The 24553-nt window shown below is 50.5% G+C and overlaps 1 protein-coding gene across 2 annotated transcripts in view; it reads right to left on the bottom strand.

The window, feature by feature from the left end:
* Positions 1-17378, bottom strand: part of TCOF1 (treacle ribosome biogenesis factor 1) — a 34011-nt gene extending 16633 nt beyond the window's left edge. The window contains exons 1-13 of one of the 2 annotated variants that reach the window (XM_084778220.1): positions 17174-17378; positions 14973-15028; positions 11271-11413; positions 7951-8018; positions 7060-7246; positions 6423-6496; positions 4427-4648; positions 2325-2537; positions 1971-2192; positions 1665-1865; positions 1388-1525; positions 1169-1246; positions 807-977 (exon numbers count right to left, since the gene is read on the bottom strand). In XM_084778220.1, the coding sequence (XP_084634346.1) occupies positions 807-977; positions 1169-1246; positions 1388-1525; positions 1665-1865; positions 1971-2192; positions 2325-2537; positions 4427-4648; positions 6423-6496; positions 7060-7246; positions 7951-8018; positions 11271-11413; positions 14973-15028; positions 17174-17281 (1881 nt within the window). In that variant the 5' untranslated portion in view covers positions 17282-17378. The remainder of the gene's footprint in view (positions 1-806; positions 978-1168; positions 1247-1387; positions 1526-1664; positions 1866-1970; positions 2193-2324; positions 2538-4426; positions 4649-6422; positions 6497-7059; positions 7247-7950; positions 8019-11270; positions 11414-14972; positions 15029-17173) is intronic. The other variant, XM_084778221.1, reaches the window with a different exon arrangement.
* Positions 17379-24553: the final 7175 nt, after the last annotated feature.

The raw sequence follows: 24553 nt of genomic DNA, 5'->3' as shown, positions 1-24553 counted from the left end.
CTAGAGAATTCCCAAGATGCCTAAGGGTGTCCAGCTTGCACAAATCTATAGGGATCAGTGACAAAGGAGAACCGATTCCAATTTTGTTCTGGGATGGCACCCAGGGCTTTGTACATGGCAGGCAAGCGCTCTGGCACCGGGCCACAGCCTCAGCCAGAGGGAGACACTCGAGAAAGACTTTGAGAGCAACTTTGTTAGTGTGACGCAGAATAAGGCGTCTGGCAGCCTTTCAGGATCTGACTCACTCAGACGTCATCTGGTCAGCGTCAAAGTAGCGCCAACCCCCAATGCCCCTCATGAGTAAAACAGAGTTAAGACTGAAGGAAGGTCCCCATGGTGCAGACTGTGACAAGGTCCTTTTCATTTCCTTCTCTCCCAGGCCAGGTGCTGTGCCACCAGCAGCCTAGCCCACTGCCAGAAAGGCAGGTCCCCAGGCTGTGGGTAGGTGAGGCCCTACCTACACCCACAAGGGTGGATTTCTGACAGACAGGGGTGTAGCTCAGGTCCCAGGCCCCATTCATCAGGATGCAGAGCTGGACTTGAACCCAGGGAATCTGGCCCCTGGCCTCTGCTCTTGGCTTCTGTGCAGGCTGCTTCTTTGCCTGAAGGGTCTCCCCTCCACGTCACCAGGTGACTTTCAGTTTCTCAGTGACATGGCATTCCAGAGCATCAGTGGGCAGGGTGAGTTGGACACACCTAGATCAGTGGGAGTTGAGCCCCAGAACTCTGTGCTCCCAGGACCAAGAGCAGCCTCAGATGAGCTTCCTTCAGTCTTGGTCCAGGCTGGCTCCTCTGCCCTCCCTCACCTGTGCTGGGGTCTCATGCTCGTCCTCACTGCTGGATTCCTCCTCACTGCTCTCCGAGTCTTCTGTAGTTCTGGCCTGGGCAACTGAGGGCCCTGTCCTCCCAGGATTTACTGGGGCCGTCTTTTGTCCTGAGGCAGCTCTCCCTTGGAGGCCCTTCCCCATAGACTTTCCCTACAATGACAAGAGGAAGAGTTTCATGGGGCCTGAAAAGCCCCAAGGGGACCAGGAGTGAGCCCAGCTGGGCAAATGCAGGCCTCATAAGAGTCCAAACCTAAAGCCTGGGTGCTCTTGGCCAGAGCTGGGGGTGACAGGCTGGGTGATGAGGTCATTGTCCCTGCCTTACAATGGGATGAGGTACTCACTCTCGTGGCAGATGCAGGGGCGGTGGAAGCAGGTTTCCTAAGGGAAGCCTTCGAATGCTTTTCCAGAGCTGGCTTGGTCTGTGGAGAAAAGTGCAGATGAAGGTTGGAGGAGACTCCTGGATTCATAGTCCACACCCATATAATCCTGAGAGGAGGGGTTTCCTATTAGGGCGGGCCAGGCCAGGCCAGCCATGCTGCCTCTCTTCTCTGGTTCCCCACCTGAGCCGTAGCAGAGGCTGGTGCTGCCTCCTCATCGCTGTCAGTCGACTCCTCACTGCTCTCTGAATCTTCTTGGTACCTTTCAACCTTGACCTGGGTGGCCACGGGCCCCACCTTCTGAGGGAGTGCGGGTGTAGCCTGGGAAGAGACAGTGGGGTCAGTGGGGAAACCACAAGATGGATACATACAGCAACTAGAGACCCAGACGATGGAACCTGGGGTGAAGGCTGGCAGGCCACGTAGCCTCTAGTGCTGAGAGACCTTGCAAGGGCTTTACCTTGGCTGGGACCACAGCCCCATCGCTGTCCGACTCCTCACTGCTACTCTCTGAGTCCTGCTTTTCTACCTTTTCCGTTTGGACGCTGGGAGCTGCTGACCCCGCCTTCCCAGGGCATGGTGGGTGGGTGCCTTTCCCTGACGGCCCCAGGCTTACGGTGGAAGCAGGTCTGAGCTGTGGGCTTTTCCCCAAAGGTTTCACCTGTGAGTGACAAAGGCAAGCTCAGGGGAAGATGGTTTTGAAGAATGAGGATTATATCATGTAGGCCTTTCTAGGCAGGGCACAGGGCTCCCCTGGCCTCCTCACCTGGGCAGGACTTGGGGTTAGGGTCACAGCTGCTGGTGTCTTCTCACTGTCACTCTCTGACTCCTCACTGCTGCTGTCTGAGTCCTCTGGCTTCCCTGCCTGGGCCTGAGCCACCATAGGCCCTGCCTTCCCAGAGCTAACTAGAGGAGCTCCTTTCTGGGAGGACTCCTTGGCAGGGGCTGAGGTACCTCTAACTTGACGGTTGTTCCTGGAAGGCTTTACCTGATGTGAGAAATTGAAGAGGGAATCAGAAGGCAGATGTGCGCACAGACCTGACAGAGTGGACAGTCTTATGGACAGGGACCAGGGCCAGCTGAGAGACAGGTCTAGTGGCCTTCCGGGTCTAGGCTTCACCTGAGGAGTGGTCACAGCAGCTGGCACATCATCCTCACTGTCAGAACTGTCCTCGCTGCTGCTCTCCGTGTCCTTCTCTGGCCCTCCTGCCTTGGCCTGGGTGGCTGTGGGCCCTGTCTTCCCTGGGGATGCCAAGAGAGGCCCTTTCCCAGAGATCCTCTTGGCAAGAACGGAGGCAGTTCTGGCCTGAAGAACTTTTCCAGGGGCCTTCACCTGGTGAAAGAGAAACAGTTCATCCTTCTAAATTCCTCTGGTGATGCCACCGGGAAAAAAGCCCAGGGGCTCCTGAGACACCAATTTCCCTTCTCATTATCACAGGTGTCCTAGCCATGCTGGCTCTCTGCTTCCTTGGCACCGACCAGTTCCATATCCCTTCAGTGCCAGAGTGTCACAGACCTCCTCAGCCCCCAGTGACACTAATATAGTGGCTTTCACTCTGGCCCCAGACAGCCCCCAAACCCCAGTCCATAAGTGCTTAAATGCTTAGAGGCAGTCCGCTGTGAGTCTGGCCAGCCCAATATGTAGCTGGTGGTGCTTGGGGCAGAGAAGGTGTATGCAAAGGTAGTTGGTAGGGGACATCCTGAATATGGAAAAGGAGAAGCAAAGCTTCCTCTAGCTTCCTGTGGTAGCAGCAGCAAGAATCCTAGATGAGCAGCCCTCAACGTGAGGGTCGCAATCCCTCTGCGGGTCTCAAGTCTAATATCCTGCATTTCAGATAGCTACATTTCGACTCATAATAGTAGCAAATTAGTTATGAAGAAGCAATGAGAATAATTTTATGGTTGGGGGTCGCCCCAACATGAGGAATGGCATGAAAGGGTCGCAGCATTAGGAAGGTCGAGAACCACTGCTTTAGATTCACTTCCCCCTCCAGCCTCCTTCCTCTTTGGCCCAAAGGCTCACCATTGCCTCTGGGGTTTGGTAGGGTGACCACAGGCCCTGTCATCTCATGAAGGCCTTGTTCATTCAGCCCTAAATTTCCTAAAAAAATAAATAGCTTTGGACCTTCTGCGTGGAGAGACAGTTACTGCACACAGGCTGCATTTAGCTCGTCTCTTCGGGTATGAACCAGCACCGACTATCAGGCTCAAGTAGACAGGGTCTGCACGCCTGTAATTTACCTCAGAGCTTCAGTACCGAACCCTGCACCCTCCAACCTTTTAGACATGTATCTCATGTTGTCAAGCAACTCTTCTTCAATATTTCTATAACTGCCGTGTACATCGCCCCCACCCCACCCCCCGTCCTGGACACCACCTCCCTTCACTTCTTCCTTCTTGTTGTAACTCTAAAGGCTTTCTAGTCTTTTGCTTGCTCAGGGCCATGAGGTTGCTATCTGAATCACAGAACGGAACAGAATAGATTCTCTCCAGCACTTGCCTGCTCGGTCTGGTTTGGCGAGAAAAGTGAGGGAGGGAACCTAGCACTTAAAACCTCCCAAGACTCACTGGAGCAGGTACAGTGGTCTGAATGAGAACGGCCCTCACGGGTTCATGTGTCTGAGTACTCGGTCCCCGTTGATGGAACTGTATGGAAGGATTAGAAGGTTTGGCTTTGTTAGAGGCTTTGAAGCTTCAAAAGCCCATGCCACTCTCAGTTAGCTTTCTCTCTGCATGTGGATCAGTTACAGGCTTTTAGCTACTGCCCCAGCTCCCTGCCTGCCTGCCTGCTGCCACCTTCTCCACCATGCTAAGAGTTAAATTTTCTCTTTTAAAAGTTGCCTTTGTAATACGGTCTCTTCAAAGCAACAGAAAAGTAACTTATGACAGCATGGCAGCACATGCCTGTACCCCAGAAATTGGGAGGCCAAGGCCAAGACCACTCTGGACTCCAGGGAGACTGACTCAAATGAAGAAAACCTCAGGTCTCTTCCTAGCAGCTGTGCTGAGGAGAGGAGTACACTGGCCACACATGGAAACCACGGCAGGTGTAGGACCCAACCCCAGGAGCCAGCCATTTTTTCAGGAGCCCCTGGGCGGTTGCCACTGTTCTTCAACTTGCCCCAACTCTTCTCCCTCTCTATAAACTCTAGAATCGGTCCTCTTCAGCAGGAGGGCTCCGTTACACAGTGGCTGTGCCCGCATCAGTGGGCCAAGGCTCACCTGGCTAGGCGTCCCAGCAGGGGGCTGGTCCTCATCCTCAGAGTCCTCACTGCTCTCAGAGTCTTCCACTTCTGCAGCCCTCCCTGGTGTAGACAGGGTACCTTCCCGGAGCCGGGGGGTCACAGTCCCTAGCTTGGCAGGGCCTGGGGTTGTTCTTGCTGGAGGCTCCTTGGCAGGAGCTGGTGAAGCTTTGGCCTGGGCTGGTTTTGCTGAAGGTTTCTCCTAGACGCAGCAGACAGAAGCAGCAAATGAAGAGACACATTTCCCCCTTTGCTGTCAAGGGAGTGTCAAGCTCTGTGGCAATCTGAATGAGAATGGCGCTATAGGCTCATGTTTGACTACTTCGTTCACAATTGGGAAGGATGAGGTGTGGCCTTGTGGGAGGAGGTGTGTCACTGGGGTAGGTTACGAAGGAGCGTTATGCGCAGTGTTTTCTTTCTCTGCTTCCTGCTTGTCAATCAAGATGTGAGCTCTTGGCTGGGCGTGGTGGCGCGCGCCTTTAATCCTAGCACTCGGGAGGCAGAGGCAGGTGGATCGCTGTGAATTAGAGGCCAACTTGGGTCTACAAAGTGAACCCAGGACGGCCAAGGCTACACAGAGAAACTCTGTCTCAAAAAACAAAAACAAAAACAAAAACAAAAAACCCAACAACAACAACAACAACAAAAAGATGTGAGCTCTCAGCTGTTCCTGCTGCCACGCGTTTGCTCCATGATCATGGACTCCGACCATATGAAACTGTAAGTCTAATTAAACTTTTTAATGCCTTGCCTTGGTGTCTTAGTCACTGTTTTACTGCTGTGAAGAGACACCACTCTGGGCGCTGTATTCGTCTATGCCTGGCTGCTACTAGACCTTCCTATAAATTGTCCAAACTTTTGACACTGTATTTTATAATTTACAAAGTTCATGCCCAAGATCCAACAACTGGAATATAAACACCCTCATGTTTTATATAGGCTTATGGCACTGTACTGGGCTGCAGGACCTGCTAACCATATTCCTAATGGGAGCTCTTCTTTCCTGCTACTGGCACCCTGTTACTGCTATCTGACAGTCTTCCAGTGGGCCTTGTCACGTTTACTCTAATCTTCCTCTTGTCCGGGTCTCAGTAGCCACCTACTTCTGTGCTTGAAACCCTGTGGCAGCCCATCAGTGACCCTACAATAAAAACCCCTAACACCTCTGCGACCTGTCAGCTCAGACAGAGGATTGAGGCCCTGCCCTGTCTAACCTCATCTTGCACCACATTCCCCTCATGCGAGAAACTGCAGATCCACAGTTAGAAACGGAAGTTCCCCCACCTGTGACTTCCGCCACACCTGCTCGCCAGGTGCCAGACTGACCCTTATGGCTCTCTGTTTACCTTCCCCACTGCAGTTAAATATCAGTGGGCCCCATGAAGGCAGGTGTTCTGCCCACCTGACTCATTTTGGTTTTTTTGTCTTGTTTTGTTTTGTTTGAGACAGGGTTTCTCTGTGTAGCCTTGGCTATCCTGGACTTGCTTAGGGTTAGTTGTAGACCAGGCTGGGGATCTACCTGCCTCTGCCTCCCTGACCACTTTGTATTCTCAAGGTCTGGTGTCAAGAACTCATAGTTCAGAGACTAGGCTGCAGACCAAGGGTTCTGTCCAGTTCTAACCTAATACCTGCCTACATTCACCATTAGGCTCAGAATTCTCTAGGCAGCCATATTCCTGACCACGTGTCAGTTACACCCCTACTCAGGGTCTTTGCTCCTGTGTCTTTCTCTTCCAGCACTTGTGTCTAAAACCCAGAAAGGTGTCCTGCTCTCACAGCACTGGACCCTGATGCCCAGCATATCCTAAGAAGCACTGTGGGTTTCATACCCCAACTGCCTAGTCTTGGCTGTAACCTTCCAGCTGCTGACACAAATGCCAGGCAGATAAGTGGCCACTGGGATTCAACACCTGCAAGGCTTCTGGGAGGGTCAGGGGGTGAGAGGAGAGCAGTGGCTGGGATTGAGTGGTAATTACCTCTACATCTGTCTCATCACTTGAGCTGGACGTATCCTCACTGGAACTGCTGGCTTGGCCCGTTGACACCACTCCTGAGGGAGGACACAGGGGACTGAGGACGCTTCCCACATTCCCTTCCCTTCCCAGAGCCTCCATGCCAGTTGCTAGTCAAACTTAGGCAGTGCATATTCCTCACCTGTACAGGATTATAAGGTATTTGCTCTGACCCAAAGCCCCCAGCTGGAGCAGGGACCTCATTACCTCTTGGGAGGTCTTGGTAAGGCTAGCAGTACCTGATGGTTAATCAAGTCACTATTTGCTATCAAGTTGTGGCACTGGGGACAGTCTGGGCAGATGCCTATTTGGCATGAGAAATGGATAAGACCTATGTCTTTTCATTTAGTTTCCAAGTGGTGCCTGTACCCTGCCAGAGAGAGAAGCCAGGGAATGCTACCCTCTAAAAAGCCCATATATTGTCTGGGCGGCTGACCTCCCCCGCCTCCCTCCCCCCCAGGTCACAAAAGAAGGAGATGGCGGCTGGTGTAGGACCCTGCCTGTCACAGAGACAAACCTGCATTCAGAATGTCTCAGAGGATAGTGCGGCAATGCTATACACAGCCCTGCTTCCCTGCCCCAGGCTTTGGGGGCCTCTCACCAGGCTTGGCAGTGGGTCCGACGAGCTGGGCACTGCCCTCCTCCTCAGTTTCTGAGGCCAAGACTGTGTTTGCCAAGGGCTCTGCTGACTTCTTGGGTGAGTTCCCAGAGAGCAACTGGACCACTGTCTTTCCTGACACAGGGTGCCTCACGGAGTTCACCACCTTGCTGGCTGTCTTAGCCTTTGCCTACACAGTATGAGAGCAATGAGCACTCTGTCATGACAGAACATGTGAAAAGCATAGCCCTGCCCCGCACCACATGTGGACCCAACACGACCATATTCCATCTGTGTGAGTTTCTGCTTCTTACCCTGTCCCCTAGCCTAAGGACAGTCAGCCCTAGCCTTTAACAGCCAACTGGTTTGTCATCTCATCTTTATAGTGGGACAAAGATGTCTTTTACACATTAGGAGGGCATGACCATTCCTGGGTCACACTAGCTCCTGCTTTACATTAAGCAATAGTTCACTGTGATATCATCGTAATTTCATTATTACGTTTACATATTATTGTCATGTCTTGGCTTGGGTGACATAATCATTTGTGTGTCTGCACTGGTGTTTATGGATTACCGGCAAATGACATTTTCTAAGCACTTTCTGATTCAGAAAATGTGGACAGTGCGGAGACACAGAAGTCTTTTTATGATGGTATTCCACTGCCTAGCAGAGCCCGCAACACACCGGGCACTGCAGAAGAGCTCACAGCCAACAATGAGCAGGGAAGAGAGAGGAAGCCACCTGCCCAAGTGCGTGTGGCTAGAGGTATCACTTCTATTTTACGGAAAAGCCACCTGAGGCCCAAGTAAATGAGGACCCCGACACCTGGAGACACACGTGGAGCCTCACACAACCGACTATGCCACAGGTGAGAACTCGGAAATAACTCACTTTTTCTTTCATGCTCGATGGTAAATCTGCAGACGTGGCTGAGGAACCGACAGATACTGGTCTTGGGGCTGCAAGACACAAATGCTGTGAGTAAGGTGGACTCTTCTTATCCAAGAACGATGGGCAGAGTTCATGACATCTAATAGTCTTATGGTTTTGGCTGCCTGGTGCTAGCCCGAGGGCCTGGCTGCCTGGTGCTAGTCTGAAGGCATGAGGAAGCGCTCTGTGCAACATCAGCCTGCATACTGGGCCTGCATGCCTGAGGGACTTCCAGCTGCTCCATGGCATGAGATCCGGAAGTCCAGAGAGGGAAAGGACAGGCTTACAATCCTACCATCCATTTCCACAAAACATGCCTGACTCTGGCGAGTACTCTTTGTATAGGGTGCCAACCCTCAGTCCTGACAGTCACCGCCAGGCAGGTCAGGTGGCCAGCCCTGAGCCACAGAGGAAGCAATGTGGAAGTCAAATGGTTTCTTAGGGGAAACGGCACTGACCAATGATCCTGGGCCTAGCTGGAGATGTTGAGGCTATCAATGCTTTTAGGAAATGTGTTAGATCTTGGCATTCATGGAAAGAAGTTATCATTAAAGGGACAGTTGTAGATAGGAATGGCAGGATGGAATTCATTTTTTTGGCACTTCACAACTCTTTTTTTTCCCCATACGTGTGCAAAGTTTTCAACATATCCAGAAGTATACTAAAAACACCTAGTTCCAGCCTTTATCATAACTTCCTATCAACTTGTGGCCAGTTCATCTACTGTCCTCATCACACGCTATTCAGAAGAAAATACTTGACGTCCTGCCATGTTGCTCACAAATACTTCAAAGAGGACTCGTAAATTGAGCCAGCTGTGGTGGCACACTCTTATAATGCTAGCACCCAGGAAGTGGAAGGCAGCATGTTCCTGAGTTTGCGGCAGTCTAGGCTACATATCAAGACCTTGTCTCAAGAAGAACTAAGGGAAAAAAACAACAAAAATCCAAACTGAAAGAAAAACCTAAAATGTAAAAAGTCAATCAAAAGTCAGTTCACCACCATAGCTTTAAAAACTGATTACTGGCTGGAGACTGCAGGCGTTGGGTAAGGGGCATACGGGAGGGGACCAACTGCTGTTGTTTTCCTATAAAGACACGTCAAATCACTCCCAAATCCATATGCATTTACATTCAACTTTCTGTAAGAGCAGTACAGACTCATAACTTGTGAAGACTACTAAGCTCTCAGCCCTAAATGGGACATACATCAAGGCTGAAAGGTTCAGGGAACATTACAAGATGGCAGGATTCAGAATCCAAGAGCTGCTGGGCGTGGTGGCACGCACCTTTAATCCCAGCACTCGGGAGGCAGAGGCAGGCGGATTGCTGTGAGTTTGAGGCCAGCCTGGTCTACAAAGCAAGTGTAGGACAGCCAAGGCTACACAGAGAAACCCTGTCTCAAAAAAACAAAACAAAAAAAGAATGCAGGAGCTAAACCAGGTGTGGTGGTGTGCACCTCTAATCTCAGTACTCCAAGAGGCAGAGGCAGGCCGATCTTCGGGAGTTTGTTCAAGGGCAGCCTAGTCTACAAAGAGAGTTCCAGAGCTGCGAGTGGTGGCAGCACACGCCTTTAATCCCAGCATTCGGGAGGCAGAGGCACTGTGAGTTCAAGGCCAGTTTAGCCTACTAAGTGAGTCCAGGACAGCCAAGGCTAACACAGAGAAACCCTGTCTCAAAAAACCAAAACCAACCAACCAACTAAAAAATCAACCCCCCCCCCAAAAAAAAAAAAAAAAACAAATCAAAGAGAGTTCCAGGACAGGACTATTACAGAGAAATCCTGCCTTGAAAAACCAAAGGGGACAGGGAGGGTAAGAATCCAAGAGCTGGTGAAAAGCTGTCTTCTGGCCATGAGAAGGTCACACCCATGAACTCATTGGAGCCATAGTTACCGACACAAGATCAGTCAGCATCCTAGCAGGCAGCACTAACTGGACTCTGGGCTGATCACAACAACAAAAAACAAACATGAAAAACAACAAAAAACCAACCCCCCCCCCCAAAGGATACTATTAAGGTGGGAGGACAGACTGGGGGTGTCCTGGGGGAGTTGGGTATGGGTATGATCAATATATTGTGCACATGTATGAAACGGTCATCACACACTTAGTCAATACAAACATTTGCTACTGTGTTTGGAGCAGGAGGATGTGGGTCCATCCACATGCACACAGGTGGACGCCTGACTGACTGGAAGCAACAGGGCAGGTTTACAGGCTGCCACAGAGACACAGGTAAGAAGCAATGGGGAATCAGAACAGCAATCGTTGCATTTTCCTTCTGTATGCTTTTGTATGCAAACTGGACCGGCTTTGCATTTAGAATTTAAGACCAAGAGATAAAATACACATCCTATATTCTCTCAAACATCCGGCACAACATACACAGGAGGAATTAATGACAGACAAGAATGTGGACGATTCGTCCCACCTTTTCTTGCAACAATTTTCAAATGTTCTGTAATGAACATCTTTCTAATGAATCCTGTATTTCTTTTATAATCAGAAAACCTACTTAAAAGTCAAGAAACTGTCTTCTATATAAGCGATATGGTGCCCGTAAGGCACAGAGACACAGCAATTGCTGGGTGTAGCATTCCAGTTGCTGCCAGGAGAGAAGAGGCCGAAGAGCCCACACTAGGTGACTCTACACTGTCACATTTACCTCACACTGGCAAAATATGGTGGCTTGAATGAGAACAATTTGAATGTTTGGCTCCCAGTTGGTGGACTGTTTAGAAAGGATAGGGAGGTGCGATTTAAGGTTTCAAAAGCCCACACCAACCCCAGTCTCTGGCTCTTTGCCTGCTGCCTGCAGATCCCGATGTAAGCTCTCGGGTACTGCTTCCGGTGCTGTGCCTGCCTGCTGGCTGCCATGATGATCATGGACCAACTCCTCTCAAACTGTAAGCCAGCCCCTTAATTAGATGCTTCTTTTATGTAAGTTGCCTTGCTCATGGTGTCTCTTCTTAGCAACAGAATAGTAACTAAAACCACCAGTTACTTTTGCTGGTCTGGAAATTATTGTGTAGACTAGGCTGGCCTCAAACTCAAGAGATTCACCTATCTTTGTGCTGAGATTAAAAGGTGTATACCATCACACCCAGCCTTCTGGGATCTTAGGATTCACCCCTGGATCACCTCAGAGCTTGGGGATCACAATGTGTGCCACAAAAGAAGGACCCTCTGGTACTCCCCAACCTCCCTCTGAAAAGCTCCACTCCACAACTGTCAAGGTAGGCCCCAACCCCACCTAGTACCCAGTAAGGAGGGTTCTTACTGCCTTTGGCAGTTTCAGTTTCTCCCTCCTCTTCCTCCTCCTCCGAGCTCTCTGAGCTGCTGATGGGGTCTGACACCCGGGACTTTTTGGCTTGCAGTGTCGCATCATCCTTTGCTTTCAGCTTCTGGCCGATCTCCGAGGTCCTGCAGGGCAGGGGAGACAGGACACACCCGTGAGATTTGGGAAGACATATCTGTTCAGTCCTCAAAGGAAACGGGCACACAGAGAATGTAAGTAGTGACACCAACACAGTGTGGAAATTATCTGCGCTCTGCATCTTCCCTCACTTCCTAACATACCTTAGCCATCCTCAGTGCCACAAGCAGCCAGTGATGTTACAGAAGGCAGCAGCTAACACCCACCAGACAGGCCCCAAGGTAGGCCCCAACCCCACCTAGCACCAGGGAACTGGCAACTGTGCAGAACCATCCAGGTTCTCCTGACCCTAGAACTGTCCTCTTGTGCTGGTGCACTCTCTGGCTTTATATGTCAACTTGACATAAGACAGAGTCATCAGAGAGGAAGGAGCCTCTTCCATGAGATCCAGCTGTAAGCCATTTTTTAATTAGTAGCTGATGGGGGCAGGGCCTTCCCCTTGTAAGGGATGCCATCCCTGGGCTGGTGGTCTTGGGTTCCATAAGAAAGCAGGCTGAAGGCCGGGCGGTGGTGGCGCACGCCTTTAATCCCAGCACTTGGGAGGCAAAGGCAGGCGGATCGCTGTGAGTTCGAGGCCAGCCTGGTCTACAAAGTGAGTCTAGGACAGCCAAGGCTACACAGAGAGACCCTGTCTCAAAAAAAAAAAAAAAAAAAAAAAAAAAAAGCAGGCTGAGCAAGCCAGTAAGCAGCACTCCTCCATGGCCTCTGCACCAGCTCCTGGCTCTAGGATACTTCCCTGTTTGAGTTCCTAACCTGACTTCCTTCAATAATGAACAGTGATATGGAAGTGTAGACCAGGCTGGCCTCAAACTCAGGGATCTGCCTGCCTCTGCCTCCCCCCAAGTGCTGAGATTAAAGGTGCCCAACAACACAAACACAAAAAATAAAACCAAACCCCCACTTTTTATTGATTATTTTGGAGTTTCATATCATGCGCCCCAGTCCCACTCACCTCCTCCTGCCCTCCTCTCTGCTCTCTGTCCTTGAAGCTCTACTCCACGTTCTTCCCTTCTTGAACTGAGTTTGGTACAAAGTATCTTATCTCTGCTCACACCCCTCCCCCACCCACTCTACCCTGCCTTCCAGTTTCATTTCCTTCTCTGTCTTCTGACTGCTTTCTGGCTGAGTCCACTACACAAACAGGCCCCAGAGAGGACAGCAGCTCACAACAGCCCCCCAGTACCTGGAGAAAGGATTTTATTATTGAACTGGCCTGGGGTCTGGGAGGAAGTGCAATGGGGTGGGGAAGAGTGAGTGGGGGGGGGAAGAGAGGGAGAGAGCAAGAGAGAGGGAGGAAGGGGTACGTCTTCACTTGGACATCATAGTCCCCTGAACTTTGAACCCAACCTCCCACCTACAGGAAACCACAGTGTAAGCCCCATTCTTCCCAGCTGGGTTTCTAGCTGCTGTCAGTTTGGGATGTGCTGTTCAAGTCCCTTTTTCCTAGGAAGGCCCCTTGTCAGGAAGCTCTTAGAAGTGGCTTTTTTTTTTTTAAACCTATCAGTTTATTCTCCTCCTAGCATAATGTGAGTTCTCTTCTTACTTGTTCACTGCTGTATTAAGAAGAGTGTCTGAGGCCAGTACTAGGATGGGCTTCCCCAGTCAGCCTTAGGATTTTATTAAATAGATCACTGAACTTCACAAGGCCAAAGAGGCAACAATGTTCACCTTACAGATGAGGAAGTTGCTCAACGTCATGTAGCTAGTTTCTGGGTTTGACTTGATAGGTAACTGCCAGTCTAGACTGGCTTGGTGGGTGAGATCTTTGGTTAGCTCTGTACCCCTCACCCATGGGGCAGATACAGGAAAAGGTGTGGCATAGCTCAGACACGGTTTGCTGGAGAATGAGGTACAGTAAGTAACACCCACACACCTGGGCAAGACGGAGCGGCAAGGAAGCACACGCTGTGCTCTGCACTTGGCAAGCAGCAGAGTATTAAGTATGGAGGGGTGGTGGGTGGGCAAGATTTTTGCTGACCTCAGTTCTCCCCAGAGCCTGGCATCCCCTGCTACAGAACTGTCATGACAGAACATTCACTACCAACCTCACTTTGCAGTAGCTTAGGTGGTAAGTGCCCATGTCTGGTGCCAGGCTCCTGCTTTCACAAGTTCTTCCTACCACTAGCATCTCCTTTGACTTTTCCCTGCCTTCTGGATTACAATGTCAGTGACAAGAAAGAAGAAACAAGCTGGGCAGTGGTGGCCCACACCTTTAGTCCCAGCACTGTTTCGATTTTTCCAGAAGGGTTTCTCTGTGTAGTCCTGGCTGTCCTGGAACTCACTCTGTAAACCAGGCTAGCTTCTAACACAGAAACCCGCCTGCCTCAGCCCAGCTTCCAGCCTTCTCATTTTTAATAACTCACAGAGATCAGCCTGCCTCTGCCTCCCAGAGTGCTGAGAACACAGGCGTGCATCACTGAGCCCAGCTTAGTACCTCCATTTTTAGGACCCGAAATTCCATTTCATAGGTGCTTAAATCACATTGACAGTAAATAACACACTAGTATGAAGCTTTTCTTTTCTTTCTTTTTTTTTTTTTTTCCGAGACAGGGTTTCTCTGTGTAGCCTTGGCCATCCTGGACTCACTTTGTAGACCAGGCTGGCCTCGAACTCACAGCGATCCGCCTGCCTCTGCCTCCCGAGTGCTGGGATTAAAGGTGAGGCGTGCACCACCACGCCCGGCTTTTTTTTTTTTTAATAGTCAGGGTATCCATAGTCCTGACTGTTGTGTAACTCACTCTGTAGACCAAGCTGGTCTCAAACTCAGAGATCCTCCTGCCTCTGCCTCCTAAGTACTGGGATTAAAAGCCTGGGATATACTGGACATTAAGCTTTTGTCCTTTTTGGTTTGGTTTTTCGAGACGGTTTCTCTGTGTAGCCTTGGCTGTCTTGGAACTCACTCTGTCTCTCAAGTGCTGGGATTAAGGCGTGCACCACCACCACCAGGCCAACCTGGAACTCAGAGATCTGCCCACATCTGCCTCTGGAGTGCTGGGATTAAGGGCATGAGCTTTTTTTTTTTTTTTTTTTTTTGGTTTTTCGAGACAGGGTTTCTCTGTGTAGCTTTGGCTGTCCTAGACTCACTTTGTAGACCAGGCTGGCCTCGAACTCACAGCGATCCGCCTGCCTCTGCCTCCCGAGTGCTGGGATTAAAGGCGTGCGCCACCACACCCGGCCCCCGAGCTTTTGTTTTTAAGGGATCCAGCTCTCACTGGGCATGTTGATGTACCTCTTTTAGTCCCAGCACTCAGGAGGCAGAGGCAAGAGTATCTCTGTGAGTTCAAGGCCAGCCTGGTCTACAGAGTGAGGTCCTGTCTCAAAAACAGAACAACAACAAAAGAAAAGAAAAAAAGGAAGGAAGGAAAAAAGCAAACTCCAGCTCTGAATGCCTCTCCCCTTTGATAAGTGATGCAGTCTACCTTATGCCGGCGATGAGCGTGTCCACAGTGGGCTGTTTGTTAGAACGTACCTTGGGCCACATCAGTATGCTAGCATACTGAAAAGGTGGCTAGTTAGGGTATCCACGTTCCATCCCACCAGACTTACTGTTGCCAGTGTGAATAGATGTCCAGAAGGGTGACAGGCTGAGTCAGGAAACTCTTCTATAGAGAAATAGAGAGAGCATCAAAACATACCCAGATCAGCAGGCATCCTCCTGGGCCTAACTCTCCCCGTCTTTAGGGCCCGCAACAGCTGCTCTGGAAGATGCTGCTTTGCTCTTAAATGACCATTTGGCTTTACCAGCACCGTTCAAAACCTTCTGGAGCCAAGAAGGGCACACAGTTCCCGCTGCAAACCTTTCAGTATGATACACTGGTAAGAGACACCTCTGAGAGGAGGGCACTTGAACAATCCAAACTACCATTACCCAGCATCCCTAGCACAGGCCAGGGATGGAAGCTGTAAGACACAGCTTTCCCTACCTAACTTCCTTAAGATGGTTTTCAAAGGCCTGGCTAGCTAATCTCCCCCAAAACACAAGACAGTCCAAGATAGCCCAAATCCCGAAGGCTTCCATGTAACATAATGGATGCCTGGAAAGAGACCGAGCCCAAAGCATACTAGGGTCGTAGTTAAAACAGAGGGAAATCGGTAGAATCCAGGCCTAGGCTGAGGACACACTCCGCGTGAACATCAAAACCAAACAGCCAAAGCGCTCTAATGGAATCTAAAGAATCACACGCTGGGGAAAGAACATGCCAGCACCCGAACAGACTGGCCTAGAGTCAGGGAGAGCTCCTATTTGCTGGCTGAGTTCCTCTCTGCAAACTTCAGGCTCCTTCTTCATAGCACAAGGAATGTAAAATGAAAAGGGCTGCTTTCAGGTCTGAGGGGCACACTCTAGGCAGTGTCATAATAAAATAAGTCAGGGCCACCAGTCCGTAACCGGGCTTTGCCATTCTTGAGACTGAAATGTGCTCTTGTACGCGCGCGCTCTCTCTCTCCAACCACACAGCTCATCTCTTCATTTCTTTCTAGGCTCTACTTCAGCGTCATCTTCTCCATAAGGCCTTCTCTGGCCACCTCAGTTGTAACTGGGAGTCTGGCATTCCATATCCCCCTTACTCGCCTTACAATCTAGATAGATACGCTAAGCCACAAGCGTATTTTTATGACAGCAGACACTCTTGCTTGGGCACACAACCCATAACGAGGAGCACGATGTCCTGGTTCCCCTAACTGTTAAGTTAGGGAACAAACAGGAAGGGCTCTGAGGTACAGGAAGATTAGGAACACAACAGATAACATCCAAGGGCCCAGCAACCTTTCTGTTTGTTTTTGAAACCAAGTTTCAGTATGTGGCCCTTGGCTGGCCTTGAACTCACTCTGCATGACCAGGCTAGCTTTGAACTCAAAAGAGATCTACCTGCCTCTTACTCTCTAGAGTGCTGGGATTAAAGGCGAGCACCACCACACCCACTGGTCCTGCAGTTTTCACTGTAGCCACTGGGATACGGACTAATCAGGTCAATACCCATCTCACCAGGAATTTTACCAGTTCTTCTGGGAAGACTACTCCTGGCCCATTCCAGCCTATCTGCTTTGCTTCCATCTCCCTGGGTGACTCCGCAGCCATGTATTTTAAACTTCAGGCACAGCTAACTTTCGGGAGGCTAGGACACTCAGAAGTCTTCCCTCCAACCTGACACTAGCACCTCTAAATACCCATCTCCCTTGAGATCTCAAATCAACTACTACATCCTCAGGGGTCTGAGACTGGGGCTCCCCATTTTATCATCTGTACCCCAGGGCCAAATTAAAAGTTGCCAAATGGATGAACTTTGTTTGAAATTACGGGTTCGAGCCTTGTCAACGGTTCGAGTCTTGTCATAACCGGAGACAGCCAATGAGGGCCCACACGCCTTGCATTCCGTATCATCAACTAAGGGGGCCGCCTTCTCCGCGTTTCCACCAAGGCTGGTAACAATCCATCTCGAGACAAGAGGCTAGCTGGGTGGGTACCCTAGGGAAACTACATAGAACCACGTGGCCAGAGGCTAGGAAAACTTAAACCAGCCGCTACCGGGAACCGGGGCGGGAATTATAAAGCTGCGCGAGTCGGATCGGAGGTTCCGCCCAGCCACTGCACTGATGGGGAAACTGAGCCCCGGGAGATAGGTGGAAGTTGCATGGGATAGGGCAGGGCTTAATGCTCCTCCAGTACCCTGGCCCGCATCTCAAACCCGCGCCGGCCGGGAGGGGCGCGGGCTACTCTCTAATCTTGCACTCGGCCCTCTGATACTTACCTGGCCGCTCTGCTCCTTCACTTCCCGCGCTGCACGGACGTAGCCCGCCTGCAGCAAGTGATAGTAGATGAGGGGAAGCAGCTCCCGCCGCTTCCTGGCCTCGGCCATGCCAGAGATCCGGCCAACCTATTCACGTGCACGCCCCCTCGCCCCCGCAAACCTCTTCCCTCGCGCCCTAGAACCTCATGTTCCTCACTTCCGGCCTTGCGTTCCCCGGCCGCGCGGCGCGCTGGGAAGAGTAGTCTTGCAGCGGGAGTGGGTCATCCTACCGAGAGGGCGGAGCCACGGAGGCTAAACTGCTCTGCTATTGGCTCGAACGTGTGTCTTGATCTGGAGCCGCCCCCTCGACAGCCATGATAAAAAGGGTTCCTTCATCTTAATTCTGATTTACCCTTTGAAGGGATTTGCTGTTTAGGTTTCATGAAGCCTGCGGCGCCTTTATTCATCTTTGAGCTTCCTGAACACTGGCCCCAGCTTCCGATTACTCATTCATTTCACACAGTGTTTAGAACCCATGAACGAGGCATCAGTTGTCACTAGTGTGTTGATTCACTAAAAAAATCCTTACCTGAGCCGGGCGTGGTGGCGCAAGCCTTTAATCCCAGCACTCCGGAGGCAGAGGCAAGTGGATTGCTGTAAATTCGAGGCCAGCTTGGTCTACAAAGGGCAGTGTGACCCGTAGAGGAACAGGATACCATATGAGTTATAATGTGGCCTGCCTGAGTGTCCAGTGGAGGGTAGAGCAAGGGCTGGGGCAGCATTGGAGCAGGCAGAGGGTGGAGTGACATCTGTAGCATAAGGAACATCTGTGGCACAGAAGAACAGTGACCTAGGGAGGTCCCTAGGGCTGGTCAGAGTCACCACTGACTCCTCTCGGAATGGGAGGGTAAACAAGCAGTCGATCAGAGCATGCCTTCTGAGGCGGATTCTGGGGTGTCTGTGCAAACAGTAGGCAGAACCTTTTGGATGGGGTAACTGGAAGAGGACTTGGGGAAGGGCTGAGGGAGCAGGGGGTGGCAAAGGGAAAAGCGAGTTAGTCCTGCTTCAGACATCCTGTGGTTAGGGCATGTGGCAAATAGGTGTTTGCCATCCTCCGTGTGTGCCTGTGTGCTGCTTGGGATGGGGTGCTGAGGATGCAGTTCAGAGCCTGTTAATGCTAAGCAAGAACTCATTGTGGGCACTTGGAAACCTGTTTTTGGGCACAACTTAAAGGTCTGGTCCAGAAAAAAAGATAGAAAGTTGTCAAAGGAAGAGGTTCCTTGGGACTTTGGGTGTAGACACAGTCAGTACCTACCAAGAACACACCCAGAGTAAGGTGATATCAGAGCTGGTTTTCAGGCATGTTTACAGTTTAAGGCCGTCCACAAGACAAGGCTGTATCCAAGAACAAAGCCAGAGGGTAGGCTCATGGGAGGACGCTAGGAGAGGAGTTTGTGGATTGTAGAATGATGGAGGGAGCTCGGAGAGGCCAGTGGACATGGACCTGCACCACTCTGATGGAGAGAGCTCGGAGAGGCCAGTGGACATGGATCTGGATCACTCTGTTGGGGAGAGCTCGGAGAGGCCAGTGGACATGGACCTGCATCACTCTGATGGGGAGAGCTCGGAGAGGCCAGTGGACATGGACCTGCATCACTCTGATGGGGAGAGCTCGGAGAGGCCAGTGGACATGGACCTGCATCACTCTTGGTCAGATTTCTGTCTCTGAAGGGTGACACAGGAAGTGCTGCATGCAGAACAGGGCAGGCACAGTGGTCCTACAAGTGTGGGAGGGCTGGGGAGATGCTGGGAAGTTTTATGTGGAGGGGAGAAAAGAAGTGTGTATTTTGAGGTGGAAGAGACTTAAGTTGGCTTAAAAGCTGATGCAGATCCAGGGGGGAGAGAGATGGGCATCTAGGAAGCTGGGAAAAGAACTGGGAAGTGATGTTTGAGGGCATGCGGGAGGGAGGGAGGGAGGGAAGGACGGGCGGGGGCGGGGGGGGGAGTGTGTGTGGGTGGAGGGCTGGTCTGAGAGAGGAGGAGGGAGGACTTCAACAGTGGGAGCACGGAGAGAATGGGAGCACATGTGGATGTAGGTTTGCAGTGGGATGTTATGGGAGATTTCATCTTGAACTTCTATTTTTCTCTTCCAAGTGGGAGGCGAGGTCTGCTGAGAGAGAAGAAGAGGTGGTGAGGAGCTGGAAGGGAGGGGAACACTCATTCCGAGAGGCAAGCAACTTGCCCACACGATCCTGGGGGGCCTGATGGACTTGATAACCCAAGTAGAGGGACAGTGGCCGCTGGGCTGCATCTTAGCCTGTTTTGCTGAATGATTTCTGTGGCCAGGGCTCAGCTGCCCAGATGCAGGCAAAGGCAAGAACCCAGAGGATTCTATCGGGGCTGGGGTTTTGTTAAACCAGAAGGAAAAAAAAAAAGAGTGGGGGGGGGTCTAAGGTGTTCCCAAAAGACCGTAGCCCCACCCCAAGGCCCTAGGAACTAAGCTGGTAGGGGAGGGATGTGAAGGGCTGGTTTTTAGGGATTCAGGCCTCAGACCCTGGGACCACATTAGGTTTGGACCAGCCAGAGGCCGGAATCTAAGGGAGCTGGCGGGTGGCTGAGAATGAGCCTGGACTTCAGCTTGCACAGTAGGTAGGGTAATGAGCACAAAGGACGAGCAGACAAGTGTTCAAAGGCCTGGTCTGTTCCTTACTACCCTCTCCAGACAAGTTTCTCCTCCTCCAGGCCATTCTCATTCCAAATCATAAAGGAAACACCCTTAAAAGGACCCTGTGATGTTGTCTGACCACACCGACCTGCCCCCAGCTTGGTGGTTGTGCCCAGGAGGCTCTGGTCAGTAGCGGCAAGCACTTTGAGAAGAGGTCTGGGTGCTTTCTGTCAGCAGGAACAGAGAAAGAGCTGGGTGTGTGTCCCTAGCTGACCCTGGAAGGAACAGAGAGCTAGTATTAAATTAAAAAAACAAAATAAAACAAACAAACCTACACTAAACCAGGACGCCCTAATGTCTCCGTCTGGCGACAGGTTGTTTTGTTTTGTCCCTAATGAAATCCATTGTCAGATGCCTCTTTGGTGGACAATTTCTTTATTTCCTGGATTTTCTAAATCATATCCCTCAGTGAGTTGCCTCGGGGCCCAAGCACAAAGCTAAAACATCAAACCCATAAAATACAACGGTGCAACAGTCAAAGCAGAAGCAAGCAAAGGTGTGCATTAAAAACATTAGCCTAGGAGCGTTTTTTTTTCTATTGGTGAGGAAAACTTGACTTTGTTCATGTAAGAAGCCGGACGTTTCCAGAGCACTCAACATAACTGTCCTCCAGGCAAAGCCATCTCAGGTTCCCAGGCAGGTCAGGAGAAGAAGGAAGAGCAGGCTGGAGAGATGGCTCAGTCATTAAGAGCAGTCACTGCTCTTTTAGAGGGCCAGTGTTTGAGTCACAGTGCCCTCATCCGGTGACTCAGAACGGCCTATAATTTCGGCTCCAGGGTGTCCAATAGCTTCTCTGGCCTCCTCAAGCACCTCCACTTATGGGCACATACCCACATACATATACATGTAACTTAAAACAATAATAATAATATTTTCCATTTTTATTTATTTACTTAGTATATAGTTCTGCTGTCCTAGAACTCACTATGTATACGATGCTGGACTTGAACTCACAGATATATGCTTGCTTCCTAAGTGCTGGAATTAAAGGCGTGCACCCTTGTGCCCAGCATAATAACCCTTTTTCTTCTTCTCTTCTCTCCTCTCCCCTTCTCTTCTTCTTCTTCTTCTTCTTCTTCTTCTTCTTCTTCTTCTTCTTCTTCTTCTTCTTCTTCTTCTTCTTCTCTCTCTCTCTCTCTCTCTCTCTCTCTCTCTCTCTCTCTCTTTTTCCCAAGAGGAAAACATTCAGCAGTCAGGTAGCGGGACCAGAAACCAGTAAAGAGCTTTTATTGCTGAGTTCTGCTGTTTGGCCTTGGGCCAGTCTTTTGCCTCTTTGGTCCTCAGAAATGACCATGTGTTAAATGGATCTGTGACCTCAGGGAGGCAGAGGCAGGCAGATATCTGTGAGTTCAAGGCCAGCCCTGTCTACAAAGCAAGTTCAGCATATCCAAGGCTATACACAGAGAAACTCTGTCTCAAAAAAAAAAAAAAAACAAAAAACCCAACCAACCAAAATCCAAAAACAAACGGATCTGTGAACAAAGGCTATGTAGTATTGGACTCTCTACGGGGGCTTATCTGGGAAGGTTGTGTCTGTCACCACCCAAACTCAAAGATAACCCTCTTTCTTCATCTTCCAGGTTCTTTCTGACTCAAGTCACTTTGGCAGGCCCCCCCCCCCTCTCGCCAGCTCCTTCTCGCCCCTACGGGATTTGCAATTTGTTTTTCTTTAAGCCAGAGAAAGCTTTTGAAGGTCATTACGTTGGTTGTTACTAAAGTAGCAAGTTAAGCAATTCCAAGATATAGCTAGACAGTTACTCCTCTCCCAACACCCCCACCTGCAGAAGCCTCCTCCCGCTGGAGTCCTTGACCAACACATCCCTGCCCTGTTCCCATACTCACAGCCTCCCTTTGCCTTGAGTCCTGTTCTTTCTCTCTTTCCTCCTCCCTCCCTCCCTCTCTTTCTCCCTCTCTCTCTCCTAACCTCTCTCCTTCCTACCCTCCCTCCCTCCTTTTATTCCTTAAAGTGTTCACAGTATACACAGAACCCTATGGCCTTCTCTTTGACTTAACAGTAACATGTTAGATCTATTTCTCCTAACACTGAGGTCGGCACAGGCTCAGAAATGGACCCTTGAAAGGGGCTTCAGTTTGTGAAGTGTCTGCAGTGAGCCAGAGCTAGTCCTCCAGGCTGATAAGCACTTAGGAATTTAGCACCATAGAAAAATAGCTGAACTGGCTACGAACTGTGCTAGTAGATGAGGAAGCAGAGGCTTCAAGAGGTGGAAACCAGGGCCACCACGGGTGGCACATGGCAAGATTTAGGTAGTGGCCAGGGCCTCCTGACCTGACCCAGGCTTGACCATAGCCACAGATGAGGGAGGGAGGACATGGGCCTTATGATTAAGCTAAAAGCACAGTGCAAGAAATACATCCATATGGAATGAAGACTTAAATCAACAGGACACAATCTGTGGGCAACAGGGACACTTTACTTTACTCTACTTTAATAGGTAGAACCAATTTAACTGCCCCAAACATGGTCTCCTTAGCATGGTCTCTCCCCCCCCCCCCCGTGTGAGTGCGTGCGTGCGTGCGTGCGTGCATGCGTGCATGCGTGCGTGCATGCGTGCATGCGTGCGTGCGTCTTTAGAAGATCATCAGAAAGGGTCCATGGAGAGCATCTGTTTAGCTCCATCCTTTCATGGTCAAGGAACCAGGTCTGGTGGCAGGGAGTGACTGAGCTGGCAGGTAGGGAGCAGAGGTAGACCAGTTGGCCCCTTTCTCCTGGCTGTTGTCTTTTATTCTTCCCTTTTGTGCCCCTCTTCTTCTTCTTCCCTTCCTTCCTCCACACAAATGGCCTCTCAGCACATCCCCTCTTATCAGACCCCTGCAGCTATACCATTGACCATGGGCGCAGGTGTCAGCTGCTTTTTCTTTTCAGAGACAGCGTGTCATGTAGCCCCAGCTTGCTGTGTAGCCAAGGATAATCCTTAACTGCTAGGATTACAGGCAGGTGACAATTTAGTGTGTGTGTGTGTGTGTGTGTGTGTGAGAGAGAGAGAGAGAGAGAGAGAGCGAGAGACAGAGAGACAGAGAGACAGAGAGACAGAGAGAGACAGAGAGACAGAGAGACAGAGAGATATTCATGTGTTTGAAGACAATTACTCAGTTCAGGAGTTGATACTCCCCTTCCACCATGGACGTTCTGGGTTTTGAACTCAGGTCTTCAAGCTTGGCAGTAAATGCCCTTACCTGCTAAGCCATCTTGTCAGCTCAAAATCCCAGCTGCAGCAGCTGCTGCTACTTCTCTTCTACTTCTTCCCCTACCTCCTTCCCCTTCTCCCCCTCCTCCCCTCCCATCCCCTTCCATCCCCTCCCTTCCCTTCCTCCTTCTGACTTTAGAGAGAGAGAGAGAGAGAGAGAGAGAGAGAGAGAGGGAGGGAGGGAGGGAGGGAGAGAGTTCTGTTTGTTCATGTGGGTGCAGTGCCCAGGGAGGCCAGAAGAGGGTATCAGATCCCCTAGAGCTGGAGTTAAAGGTCACTGCATGATGTAGGTGCAGGGAACTAAACTAAGAGCCTCTGTAAGAGCAACACATGTTCCTAACATCCCAAGCCATCTCTCCAGCTGAGTCCTAGCCTCTTCTTTTTCTTTCTTTCCTGTTCCCCCACCCACCCCACCCCCCCAAGACAAGATTTCTCTGTGTAGCCTTGGCTGTCCTGGACTTGCTTTGTAGACCAGGCTGGCCTCGAACTCACAGTGATCCGCCTGCCTCTGCCTCCCAAATGCTGGGATTAAAGGTGTGCGCCATCACGCCCGGCTGAATCCCAGCTTCTTAACACTAACCCTCTGGTGTATGTCTTCCCAACTAAACCAGAACCCAAATCCTGAGAACGTGTTGTTCTCAGAACATCTCGCTCCTTTCACCCCATTTGGGTAGAATTGCCATTTTCCTTTTTGAAGTTGCACTGTTTCTTCTTTCTGCTTCAAAGCCAAGTGTAAATGTCACTTCTTCCACAGTGTTTTCTCTGAGTTCTCAAGCTTCCCACCTTGGGCATTCACTTCTCTTCTGTCAGGAGGCCCCTTCTTCCTGGTGTTCCTTCCCAGACACATGCTACCAAAGTACTAGCCAGGAGGGGGCAGTGTACAACCAAAGAAAGGTCCTCTGAAAGGTCAAGGTCACTAGGGTCTGTCTAGTCATCTGCCCAATATGGATGGCTGAAGATATACCAGGTTCAACTTCAGGCCAATGACCTCTGGAAGGCAGAGCCTCTACCTTGGGCCTTGGTTTGTTTGCATCTTTGTACAGGGGTTGGGTTGGGCTAGTTCAGTATTTCTCAAAGCTTGATAATATACAATGCAGCTTCAGTAGAGAAATAGATGGACATATTTAAATGGAAGTCATTATGTATTTATTTTAATGTGTATTAGGCAAAAAAGAACTAGCACATCAAACCTGTTATTTTGCAGATATTATTGCTTAGGATGGGGCTAAATAGGCATTCAAGTAAAGAATAAAATAAAAGGGGGGTGAGGGAGAGAAACAAACCCAGTGAGTCAATGTAAAAGAAAGTAGCAATTAAATAACAGTGCAGATGGGAAGCCAGCACTGAATGGCTTCGATCATCATGGGTCTGCCTTCAGCTTCTGGATGCTGTGATCCGCAGGGACTGATCGGCAGGGATGCCTGTCTTGGGTGGGAGTGGGAAAGGGGGGACAGAGTTGCCTGAGCAGCT

Source organism: Acomys minous (assembly GCF_964271855.1).
Source record: "Acomys minous genome assembly, chromosome: 4".
In the NCBI taxonomy this organism is placed as follows: domain Eukaryota; kingdom Metazoa; phylum Chordata; class Mammalia; order Rodentia; family Muridae; genus Acomys; species Acomys minous.
This window is presented reverse-complemented; position numbering and strand designations above follow the sequence as displayed.